The sequence below is a fragment of the Pleurodeles waltl genome, chromosome 5 (assembly GCF_031143425.1).
Source record: "Pleurodeles waltl isolate 20211129_DDA chromosome 5, aPleWal1.hap1.20221129, whole genome shotgun sequence".
Lineage (NCBI taxonomy): Eukaryota > Metazoa > Chordata > Amphibia > Caudata > Salamandridae > Pleurodeles > Pleurodeles waltl.
In genome coordinates, this window is record NC_090444.1 from 79,088,845 (window position 1) to 79,102,214 (window position 13,370).

The window sequence follows — 13,370 nt, forward strand, 5'->3', positions numbered from 1 at the left end:
ATGTCTACTGCCCTTTTACTTTTGCAGAGACACCATCCTCAGCTGTATATTTGTGTCTGATTTCAATTAGCTAGCTGGTTACCTTGGACTTCTCATCTATCCTACTCTACAGCCATTGGAATGCTGTAGAAGAGGTCAGACCCAAGGTGCTGCTTACACCCACTCCTCTCTTTGTACTAACTACTCTCATTGAATTAACTCATGGCCATCGGGATAACTGGCCCTCCAAAGGGATGGATTGGAGAAACCCAGTTTCTTCAGCAAGTAGCTCTCCATCTTTTTGTCACTATGAATTGCTTGCTCCACCACTGCCTCTAATGGTATATGAAGTCATACTAAGTGAAACATCATATGGTGGAATAATGCACAGCATGTGAATCCAGATAACATTCACGCTGGAAAACCTCTAAGATCATATCTCCACGGGAAATTATCCTACCAGGTCACAGGGTAGAAGAAAGTCAGGACTGTGGTTAAATTTAGTTTTATCTGTTCCAGATAATGCACTTGCAGCAGCAGAATTGCTCACACTTCAACTGTACAAAACCCTACAGAACCTGCCTCAATTTCTTCCCAACCAAGAATGTTGAATATGCTGCTATGCTCAGTGTTCTACCCATAAACAAGTTAAAGCGGAAGCCAGGCTTTTTAATTCTCCTTACCTTTCCAGGTTTAGGAGATTGTGAACAAATAGAGAGAATTGTCTGATTCAGCAATTTGCCACCTTCTGAAAAAGTTTGCAGTGCTTGTCAATCATGTGGCCGTGAAACAGCTCCAGATTCTATACACTTTTGCGAAGCAGACAATATGGTGAGACTAGAAAAGGTTGATTTATTTGAGCTTTTCCAATACATATTTTGGACTACAAACAATAAATCAAATGATGTTTTTGTGGTTAAGAAATTTCAAGGAAGCAACAGAGAGACCCATCTCTAAAATATCCAGATAGCTAAAGAATGTCACACTTCATCTGTCGAATACACACATTTAATGTGTGGCTGCAATTTTGTTATGTGAGCCTCAGCAATATCAAACTATGCACAGTAATCCAATCATAAAAATACATAATACTTATGTAGTAAATTGGCTCCGCCCATTTATTTCTTCAGGATTTTTCAATCTGACCACCCAGTATTTGGACCTTTACTGTGTGTCTCACTACATAAGCCTCCCTCGCGATAAATTCACAATAATAGGACTGAGTGGGTTTACTGCCAGTGTTCGCCTTTTGAGATAAGGCTGCTGCGATGCAGTTACGGCGAGAGGCACAGGTGCTGGTTACACATGAACGTGTATGTAGGCTCAGCATGTTAGACTATCATTGTGCTCAGCCCGGTAATTGCACATAGGTAGCCTGGCACAGAAGGGACAATACAAGGATTGGAGAAATTTGTTGTAAAGGCATACACGTGGTAAAATATTTAGTTGCTAAAACAGTCATTGTAAAGACTGTTTCATTGTGAAGCCTTCGCTGGAAAGGCTTCTGTGGATCTGCTTTTATTAATAAAGATGTTTCCCATCTAGTTATTGATATATTACATAAAGAGTCAACTTCCTAAAGCCAGGGTGGTGGGAGCTTGCCCAAAACTTCAGAGACTTATCCAGCTGAGTAATAAGGAAGGAGCTGTTCACACTTTCGGAATCCTACCATCCCCGGTTTCCTTTACCAATGCTAAGGAGAGCAGTAGAGGTTTCCTCGGAGAAGCGGGGCACGATGCTGATGGCTCTGTAGGGTGCTGGCACTGCCTATACCCAATTGGCTTTTGATTCTCTAACTGGCCTAACAGCTTGGTTCCTAAGTCTCTTGGCAAACAAGGATTGCACATGTGGTAATGGAATGACCACTGGAACTTACTGTAGCACATGGGGCAAAACCGGAAGAGTATGTTCTCCATACACCCCTAGCCCTCCATGAGTCACTTTCATACAGCTTGACACCAAGAAAACGCTTAACTCTAGTAGTAAAGTGCCTAGGATCACCCTTTGATGACAGGCCTGAAATCTACAGAGTGGAGACTTGCACTGGTATTATCACTGTGTAATCCGGTTTTGTACACACACATTTGTTTTTGGAGAGCGTTACTGTAAGGTTAGTGATATTAAGCACATGGGAACAGCTTGGAACAAAAAACAAACAATAAAAGGGCGAAGTATAGATAGAAAGAGGACACCATTACTCTAGGTGAAGACAGAAAAGGTGTGGCTTTCTGGTTTCGTGAAAGACAGGGTATAGGGACACAGAATACACCAATTATATAAACATACAGAAAACACAGATTCCTAAAACTGGGACTTTCTCAAAAAGATGAAACTCAGACATTTTGGTGTGAAGTGGGTCAATCACGGAAATGAGGACCTAAGGCAGAGAACAAACATTTTTAAGACTGTAGCTGTAAAAAGCAATATTAACACCAAAACAAGCCACCACAACTTTCCAGATGGTGTTTGACTGCTTTATTTTCACAAAGTGAATTAGACTTGTGTTCTTAATGGTACAAGTTCAAATTTACCTGCTCGAATATGTCTGTGGTGTACTTGGGTGGGAACGCTGGAGGAGGAGGGGGGCTCGCCCTGCCATTGTCATGGCAAGCTGTAGGGATAGCGTTGACAGACCGCCCAGTGTTATAGTTGCATTCCAATGTGTAGCTACATTCAAAAACAAGACAGTGACATCTCCAGTTAGAAGTCATTTTACAAAAGAGAAGTACTTAATTTTTTGGTGTTTCAAACATGCAACAAATTAGCACAATATTACCTACAAAGTGATGCACTGTGCACCTGAAGTGTTTCCTTAACTGCTGAAATGTTTCTCCCATCACCAAGAACAAAGTGATGCACTGTACACCTGGAGTGTTTCCTTAACTTCTGAAATGTTTCTCCCATCACCAAGAAAAACTGCCCTGCCCCATCCCCAGCCTAACCCTATCGACAGCCTAAGATGTAAACGTAAAGAGTGCTTTTGCATTTTCCCGCTTTTGAGCCCCTTGTGGCATTAATTTATTATTTTATTAATTAACAATTCATGGTTTTGCTTATTGTACAGAGTGATGCCTTAACATTAGTAGATAGTGCATCAATAGCTCTAATCAGGGGCAAGTGTGGTACTATTTGTAGCTTTCTCAAGCACAGGAGGACAAATTAAAGACAAAGTGACCTTGCTTGCTGCAGACTGAGAAACACTGAGTAGCTATGAGTGAAAGGTAAGTGTGTAAAAAGGCCACTAGAAAACCTGTTTTATTCATTACACACATTTTGGTGCTAACAGACATTAGCTAGGAAGGGAAGGATTGTGATAAGATTGATTACATCACTGATTTTCCTAAAGTTCACCATCTGATATTTTGCCATTTGTTTTTGTACTTACATGTATCTCATGTTTGATTTTCATCATTATTTTTATTTCTGCAATAAAGCCCACAGTCTGCATTAGAACCAGGCTTTTGCAATACACAATACAGTGTGTTCTTGTGAATCCATATTAAAAGGAGGTGCATCCCTGTACTCACTAACTAGTAGTATTCTCTGGCAGGAATGATTGTCATCCAATATGTATCATCCTCAGGTAAGTCATGGGAGCTAGTGTGTGTTATGGCCGGTCAGTCGCTCCTGCGCATGTTGGTAAGATAGTTCATACTTGCACTTGCAGGAGGGCTGAATCTCTCAGGGTCAGACTTAAAAGGGGACTCTTAAAAATGCATACAAAAAAGACTACCCTTGGTGTGGGGTGGGGAGGAGGACTCACCTCAATCACCCAACCCATCACTCCATTCACAAACACTAACAACTTAATCTGAAACCATTCTTTTCTTCCTGGACTTTTCCGGAGGATGGCGGTTGATTTCCTACTGGCTCTCTGGGCTGGACCTGCTACCTAATGTGTTGACCTTACTCCTCAAATGTGTGTCAATTAAATTATAGTCTGTATTTTGTGTGCAGTAGATTGCTCGGACCTACATGAGATACTGGTCGGTGTTATATAAATAAGAAAAAAATAATAACTAAATATTCTGCTTTCAAATTAAACTCAGCAGGTAACTTTAATTTAAAGATTTAAAAAACATGTAAAACGACCTGCAACTTATCAAATCTGATTACACAAATTCATTTCACAGTTAGTTACCCGAGCTTCTCTGAGCTTATGAGGTTCCCTTGATAAAATATGACTGTTTCAGTCCAAGTTAAAATATTAATTTTTTTTATCACATGTGGGGCTCATTAGTGTACAGAATGACAAATAGTGGTCCTATAAAAGGACATAAACTTTGTGAAACAACTTCTAACAAAAACGTAAAGTTACTTACATGTAATCCCAGTATTGCACTAGAAAATAAATGACAAAAACGGTGCATATAGTCACCTATAGATCTCAGAATCCTGCCATTTGTTTCCTGAGCAATGGAGAAGATCAGCTGTCCTGTTAGGCAGTTCATTTGGATGGTAAATGCCCAAAAAAGGATGTGATTAAATAATTTCCAGCTACATTGTAAGTTAATAGTGAGAAGGAAGGGTTGTTTATGAACTTGTACCCATGACTTAAACCTAGGAATATAGATAGGAGGCATCTGTTTCATGGGATCATCTTTAATGTTCATTAACATCATAAAAACAGCATGCTTATTCCTGAATCCCAAAGGAGTCCAGTATTATCCCCCAACTTCCCACCTGATTTGAATATAAAAGATTGGACTAGTAGCTATCTGGTCTCCCACCTACGTTTTTAGAGAAGAACTTCCCATCTAGATTGAGAAGGAATATCAGATGACTAGTGTAAGAAGTTGGCTCTGTATATACTATTTCAAAGTGAGAAATAGTGTGCACCCTTAGAGGTAAGATAGTGGCAAAAGTAGATAATTCTAATGCTCTATTTTGTGGTAGTGTGGTCGAGCAGTAGGCTTATCAGAGGGTAGTGTTAAGCATTTGTTGTACATATACACAGGCAATAAATGAGGAACACACACTCAAAGACTTACTCCAGGCCAATAGGGTTTTATATTGAAAAATAAATTTTCTTAGTTTATTTTAAGAACCACAGGTTCAAGATTTACATTAAACACTTTAAATGTAAGGTACTTCACTTAGATACTTTAGGAACTTTGAATGAAAACAATATCATGTACAGTCTTTGTAAAAATGGCAATAAGCTATTTTCAAAGTGGACACAGTACAAAAATCAACAGTTCCTGGGGAAGGTAAGTAAAGGTTAGATTACGAGGTATGTAAAACACGTACAAGTCTCAGTTCTGGGGCATAGGTAGCCCACCGTTGGGGGTTCAAGGCAACCACAAAAGTTACCACACCAGCAGCTCAGGGCCTGTCAGGTGCAGAGGTCAAAGAGGTGCCCAAAACACATAGGCACCTATGGAGAACAGGGGTGCTCCGGTTCCACTCTGCCAGCAGGTAAGTACCTGCGTCCTCGGGGGCAGACGAGAGGGGTTTTGTAGAGCACCAGGGAGGACACAAGTAGGCACACAAAACACACCCTCAGCGGCACAGGGGCGGCCGGGTGCAGTGTGCAAGGCAGGCGTCGGGTTTCAGGTAGGAAACAATGGAGGGACTGGGGGGGTCACTCTAGCGGTGCAGGCAGGCACAGGGGGAGCTTCTCGGGACAGCCACCACCTGGGCTAGGCAGAGGGTCGCCTGGGTGTCACTCCTGCATTGAGGTTCGGTTCCTTCAGGTCCTGGGGCTGCGGGTGCACTGTTACAGGCAGTAGCGGTCAGGGGGAGCCTCTGGATTCTCTCTGCAGGCGTCGCTGAGGGAGCTCCTCTCTGGTTACTCACAGGCTCGCAGTCGCCGGGGAGTCCTCCCTGAGGTGTTTGTTCTCTGGATCTCGAGCTGGGGGCGTCAGGTGCAGAGTGTGAAGTCTAATACTTCCGGCGGGAAACGTGCAGTCTTTGAAAGTTGCTTCTTTGTTGCAAAGAAGTAACTGGTTTTGAACAGGGCTGCTGTTCACGAGAGTTTCTTGGTCCTTTAGTCCAGGGCAGTCCTCTGAGGCTTCAGAGGTCGCTGGTCCTTGTTGGATGCGTCGCTGGAGCAGGTTTTCAAATTTGGAGACAGGCCGGTAGGGCTGGGGCCAAAGCAGTTGTCGTCTTCCTCCTTCTCTGCAGGTTTGTAGGTCAGCAGTCCTTCTTGTTTCTTCAGGTTGCAGGAATCTGATTTCCTGGGATCTGGGGAGCCCCTAAATACTGAATTTAGGGGGGTGTTTAGGTCTGGGTGGGCAGTAGCCAATGGCTACTGTCCTTGAGGGTGGCTACACCCCTGTGGGGAGGGGGGCACATCCCTAATCCTATTGGGGGGAATCCTCCAAACTCAAGATTGAGGATTTCTCAAGGCAGGGGTCACCTCAGCTCAGGACACCTTAGGGGCTGTCCTGACTGGTGGGTGACTCCTCCTTGTTTATCTCATTATCTCCTCCAGCCTTGCCGCCAAAAGTGGGGGCAGTAGCCGGAGGGGCGGGCATCTCCACTAGCTGGGATGCCCTGGGGTGCCGTAACAAAAGGGGTGAGCCTTTGAAGCTCACTGCCAGGTGTTACAGGTCCTGCAGGGGGAGGTGAGAAGCACCTCCACCCAGTACAGGTTTTGTTCCTGGCCACAGAGTGACAAAGGCACTCTCCCCAGGTGGCCAGCAACATGTCTGGTGTGTGGCAGGAACTGGTCAGCCTACACTAGAAGTCGGGTTGGCATTCAGGGGGCATATCTAAGATGCCCTCTGCGTGTATGTTACAATAAATTGCACACTGGCATCAGTGTGCATTTATTGTGCTGAGAAGTTTGATACCAAACTCCCCAGTTTTCAGTGTAGCCATTATGGAACTGTGGAATTCGTGTTTGACAAACTCCCAGACCATATACTCTTATGGCTACCCTGCACTCCTAATGTCTAATGTTTTGCTTAGACACTGTAGTGGCATAGTGCTCATGCACATATGCCCTCACCTGTGGTATAGCGCACCCTGCCTTAGGGCTGTAAGGCCTGCTAGAGGGGTGACTTACCTATGCCACAGGCAGTGTGAGGTTGGCATGGCACTCTGAGGGGAGTGCCATGTCGACTTAGTCATTTTCTCCCCACCAGCACACACAAGCTGTGAGACAGTGCATGTGCTGAGTGAGGGGTCCCCAGGGTGGCATAAGACATGCTGCAGCCCTTAGAGACCTTCCCTGGCATCAGGGCCCTTGGTACCAGAGGTACCAGTTAGAAGGGACTTAACTGAGTGCCAGGGTTGTGCCAATTGTGGAGACCAAGGTACAGTTTAGGGAAAGAACACTGGTGCTGGGGCCTGGTTAGCAGGGTCCCAGCACACTTTCAAATCATAACTTCGCATCAGCAAAGGCAAAAAAGTTAGGGGGTAACCATGCCAAGGAGACATTTCCTTACAACGAGTAGCAGAGTTTATGATCTTTTCTGGGCTTATGTATAAGTGCAATGTATGACTCACTCATCAATACCACCAGAGCTGCTCCAGTGAGAATTTCATTCATAAGTGGTGTGAAGATTCCCACGAGCAAAGGGCTAGAGAGTCAATAAAAGTCTGCAAAGACCAGATCTGGTCGCAGGGCTTTTTGAAAGCTTGCAGCTCTGTATATCCTGCAGGACTTCCTCCACAGTTTTTTGTGCTTCTATTTTCCACCTAATTCTGTGATCTTAGAGAAACATGTTTCAGCCAGATAATGCTGCATAAAAGTCAGCAGTTACCTCCTGTATCTGTTCCAAGTGAGCTACTTTCTCTATAAAGTGCTCTCGGTCACGACTTTCAATTCATCTCACAATATTCCTGTGCTCCCTTCTTGATTATGTTTAAGGTATTATCTAACATTTTGTTATGTTTATGCACATCACTTAGGGCCATAAGAAAGACTAAATTTCCCCATAGACAAAGAATGGGTAAAAGCTTCTGATACATCTGGCACCTAGTCCCTGAAGAGCATCCCATTTAACCCCCATTTCCCCTTGCCCTCAGGAGGCCCTCTGTCCCGCCAATCGAGGGTGCTTGTAGCAAGACTATAGCCCAATAATGTAAGGGGCCGCTGTTCCACTTTCCCCTACCATATACAGGATACAGCTGTTGACTAGTAGGTGATCTAACTTTGCATAAGTGCTATGTGCCCCCTAATAATAGGAGGAAACTGATGTAAGGGTATGATTGGGTTTCCATAGATGCACCAAGTCTAGGTTCTCCAGCCATTTCTTCCCTCTTCAGATAGTGTCCCTGGACAACCAAATCTTGTATCCTCAGATTCACTCAAGATCTAAGTAAATTGTCTCCTAACATAATAGGACTGGTTGATTTATTTTCTTTCCCTTTAACATCCCTCTGAAATCTCTCTCCTAAACGGTATTGGGGGCATAAACTGTTGTGACAGCACAAAGTCATTACTTTCAGTGTATTGTTCAGGAGGAGCCAACCCCCTTCCTTATACAGTGCAAGGAGTGCACATTGAACTCTCTTCCTTATCCAGTGTGAAGGGTGCACCTTGAACGCCAGATGCAAGGACAAAAGTATACTAACTTCTGCCTTCATCTGTGGTACTAATCAGAAGTTTTTTTGAGGGATGGACAAGAGCATCATCCAGTAGGTATCAGACCACAGGAAATGGATCACCTAGAGGAAATCTATATCCAATAGGATTATCCCCATCCTTTTAGTTGGGATTTTGAGGCTCCCTATCATCATAAGTGGGTATATTTAACACTGGTGGAAAACACAGATTCGTCCTCTATTTACGTCTGGGACACTTCTTCCAATCTTTATTCCACTTATCTTATTTGCAGTGTTTGTGACTGTGGTGTGCAGTCAATAAGTACCAATATTTCAATGAGCACCAGGGCCACCTATAGGCTTGTTCCCTCCTCCTCCCCCCCCTTCCACCTCCCTGAAAATCCCCAAACAGAACTGAACTAATTCCATGATCGCAGGATCACGGAGGACTCTCAGAGGTGTCTCCCCTACATCTCTCCAGTGCCCTTCTCACCTCATGGAATACTTCCTACCTGATCAACTTTGTCATCACTAATGGTCACACCCCTGATTCTCCTGAGAACATTCGTATCCCACACCTCTGTAGCGACCAACTACTGCTCAGCCTCCAGTGTAATTTATGGCCAGTAATGAAGGCAAGTAGTGGAGTGCCCATGTTATTCTCCTCCCATGCCATTTTATCTTTTCATGAAGTCTGGCACATCTCAAGCCACCAAGTTCTTCTATCCAAGCTATACCCCCATACCACATAATATCTGCACAAACCCCAGTGCTACCATACTCAATATTCAGAAGATCTATCCTTATCGGAGTCCACACAAACCAGCTCTGATGCAGCACTGACTCTCTGTAGTGCTCATGTTCCCTCTTCTCCCAGGGAAATTGTATTCTTTGTCGTCCCTAGTCTTCCTCGGCTCAACCTCTACCATACAGGTTCACATGGTGTTAGAGTGCCCTCCACTCTCGTTTTAGTTGTTTGGTTGCTCTACTGCTCCAACCCCAGAATCTCCCGACTCCCTTCAGTGGTTCTGTGGACCACAGCCTTTGTTCACAGAAAGAATGTCACCAGGAGAAGCACTTGCCATTTCTGCAAGGTAATAAATAAGTCTTATGAAAATCCATTGTACAATATACCCCTCCCCGTACACCACCCCCTACAATCCCTAACCCCTAACACCCCCCCCCCCCCAGGCATTTACCATGATGCATGCTTTGGCATCGAAGTAACAAACATGCACTATGAGGTTAGGATGTAAGCAGATCTTAATGTGCCATCCCGTAACTATATGTGCTATATCAATTCGGATTGTGGAAGGCTCTTCATTTTTTTTTAGAATGGCATGAAACAGCTCTTGCATATAGGTCTTAGTGTTTCCGTCCTCTGCTCCTGCAAGGTCTCTAATCACCTGGATATTATTTCTCTGTACTCCAGGTCCTCTTGCTTCTCCAGCAGGCTCACATTTTGTCTGTTACAACACCAGGAGTTCCTCTCCAAATTCCTTTGGCTCATTGTGCATTCATCAATTGTTTCTTCACGAAAATGGACTCTGGCCCTCAGCTCTGACAAATCCGTTTTAAAGTCCTTGAGGTTCTGTTTCTATTTTCTTTAAAAGCAGCAGTCTGATTTTTAATTCCAGAGAACAACTGTTCCATGAGCTTTTTACACAGAGCATCATTCCCCAGGTTAAGGTCCAGTTTTCTCTGGCCACTACCAGTGTTAACTAGTTTTGAGTTCCTTTTTTTCTTGCTTCCCCTTTGTTCAAGCATAACCTTAATGAAAGTGTCCATCACAGGCCTTAAACCTGCCATCATCAAGTTAGGTGCTCCAAAGTTTACAGAAGTCCACCCTACTACAGATTTAAGAGGTAGCTGATATGTCAGGTACAGGATTGATTCCGTACTGCCAGGGTCTGCCACAAATGCTGACACTCTTACACCAAAACTGGCCCTAGAAAAAGGTGCTATGATTCCATGTGTGGTCTCCTGCCTAAAGTAGTGTGTCCCCACCATCTTTGGTGGGCCTTACTGGACTCTGGGCTCTTTCTTAGGAATGTAGTAGCTATTGTGATCTTCAGTAATATCCCCCATCAACACTTCTCGGCCATCAACAAATCAGGGGGACCAAACCTGGGCCCGTTCACCTAGGTATGAGCCTCGGATTCCCACCAGTGACCTCCACAGTAATTGGACATTGCCACACAATCCCCTGGACCTCAAAGTCAGTCTACTTCTTAATGATAGGGGACCAACCTCCTCCGATGCATAATCTGGGCCATGTGCATCTGTAGACCGTCTCCTCACAGGGTACGCCACTGCATATCGTCTGCAATTACACTAATAACCTGGCCCAGTAGTCTAAGGCGGATGGGAATCTCATTCTTCACTGAATTCATTTCAACTGAGCCCCTAACTGGGTGTTCCCCCTCACTCTGGGGTCTGCTCTTTATGCCAGTGCTGCCATCATGTGGTGACCAGGTGCCTTTCTTACAATCTCTTGGCATCTTCTTCTCTTGCATCAGCCTCCCTGCTGCAGTCAGTTGTGTATGTGCTCGCGAGTGTCAGGATCCCTGTCAGTCTAAACTTTGCCCCTCTAAGTCTAAATCTATCCTCTGATGTGGCAGGAGCTTAGGACCAGGCGGGCGCCATCTTGTGAACTTCCCTGCACAGCTGTATAACCATCCTTTCCCCAGTACCCTACTTATGGGGTTGAGGATCTCCTGAGCTCCTGGACTCGCTTCACTCCAGCACAGATCAAGCACCCTTCTGTTCATTTGCGATCCACTTTACACCATCTCTTGGCATGAAGGACTGGCTTAGCCTTCAAACCATAGCCTTATCAAACATTCAAACCCCTATATGGGAACGTTTGGAACATGTCTCACTCCTATGGCGAGGGAGTCTGAAAGACAAACCACAACATTTGTGTTTCTCCTTTCCAGATCAGCAAAAAGTCTTATCAAAAAAAGCTAACTTAGTAGCTAAGAGGCCAGTTAAGATTGGCCTTACAGCCCTAAGGAAGGGTGCATTTAATTACATATTGGGACATAACTGCAAGAGCAGATATGCCAATGCTATGTCTATGTCAATTCTTAGACAAAGTAAGTGATCAGGGAAGCCATTTTACGTACATGTGCTGGACATCAGTCAATACAAGTTCCACAGCTACATGATGGCTTCACTGAAAGTAAGGATGTTTGGTATCAAACATTTTGTATTAATACACCCTCACTGATTCTAGTGATGGATTTATTACTATACGGACCCAGAAGATACCGTAGAGGTGATCCCTGAAAAACCTACCTGTGTGCTGGCTGACTAGTTGTAACCTGCCTGCCACAGGTTTCCGACCCCCTAGGGGAAGAGCCTCTGCTCTTGGGCAGTCAGGAACAAAACCTGCTCTAGCAGGGGTGTTAGCCCACCCCTCCCAACCAGATGACCTTCAAATCTGCCTTCCAAGGCAGGGGGCTTCAAAGAAGCCCACAGTCCTTGATATGCAGATCTGGCATTCCTCAGAAAGGACTTGCCGACTCTCTTGCCCCAAGGCCCATTTGGCACCTGGACAGGCAGGAAAATGAGTAGTCAGAAAGGCATGTCCACTCCCACGTCAGTCCCACCTCTAAGGTGAGAACACAAAATTTCAAAGTCTGCCATCTTGGTGATGGCAGAAGAAGGAACTCTGGGACAGGATTATGCATACTTCCCACAGGAAGTGGTCATATAGGGGTTGTAGTGACCCCAGGGGTAAGTAGCCCATTGGCTACTCCCCTACACTCCCCTAAAGCCCAAAATATTCAGCATTTAGATGAACCTCTGGAACCAGGAAATCAGATCCTGCTGACCTGAAGAAAGAAGAAGGACACGCCAGAGACACAAAAGGCAAGATCTGAAGACCAGTGACTGGCTCGGAGCCAACCCTACCAGCTGACTTTGGCAATTGCAAGAAAGATGCCTGCCATGCAGCTGCCTGTACCTCCAAAAGCCCAGAAGGGCTGCCAACCTTCACCCCAACACCAGGAACACCCTTTGAATAGCGAGGCTGCTTCCCTGCATCTTGCAGGCACCTAAAGAAGAACTGAGAGGATTCCAGACTGCTAAAACCCAACACCGAAAAAGCACCAATGCACCTGTGCCCCCTATCCAGAGTCAAAGTGGGCCAACGTTGCCAGCGTGGTCCCTAGGCCCTCCTGAGATGAAGTCCACCTTGGGTCTACCCACTGTGACCTTCCTGACAATGCCTGCAGCCTTTTTGTGTGGGTCCTCCCCTCTATTGCAAGTGACCTGGAGACAAAGACCAGACACCTCAGGACACCTCTGTACCCAGCTGCCCTGGACCGAGGACAAGAGAACCAAGTTTGTCCCTACGTCTCCCAGCCTCGTGAGACTGAAGCCCACTTGTTGGCTTGGTCGGACTGGAACCCTAGTCCACACCTGCAGCCTCTTTCTGCAGGCCCCCCTCTATCGCGACCGCTCCAGTGACAGAAACCAGATGCCTAAGGACACCCCTGCACCTGGCCACCAGGAGAAGAGGATCAAAGGTGTCCCCATGTCCGAGCATCACAAGTCCTGGATATCCTTGATGGTTCACCTGGACTGGACCCCCAGTTCCTGCCTGCAGTGCCTTTCTGACTGGACCAATCCCCATTGAACTGCACCTCTGCACCCGGCCGCCCAAGGTGACCTGTTGGTGTGGCCTAGGACCCTGCCCCATACTCACCTTAAGTCTGGAAGATTGGTCTTGTAAGTCACAGCTGAGTCCCCGTTTGCCATATGTGTGTTTCCTCCATAGGTTAACATCGCAGCTTCAGGAAACTGCACTGTCAACTTTTCAAAACTGTAAGAATTTCTACTACAAAACGTACTTACCTTTTCATATTGATTCTTGGGCTAAACATATA

General features: G+C 45.3%; 1 protein-coding gene across 10 annotated transcripts in view; it reads right to left on the bottom strand.

Annotated features, from left to right (window-relative positions):
- The window catches only part of AGBL5 (AGBL carboxypeptidase 5), a 358,598-nt gene that overhangs the window by 155,115 nt on the left and 190,113 nt on the right, over window positions 1-13,370 (bottom strand). For all 10 annotated transcript variants that reach the window (XR_011203584.1, XR_011203583.1, XM_069233618.1 and 7 more), the window contains one exon: window positions 2,511-2,646. Coding sequence is in view for 8 of the 10 variants with exons in the window: in XM_069233618.1 (XP_069089719.1) it covers window positions 2,511-2,646 (136 nt within the window). In the remaining 2 variants the exon portion in view is untranslated. The remainder of the gene's footprint in view (window positions 1-2,510; window positions 2,647-13,370) is intronic.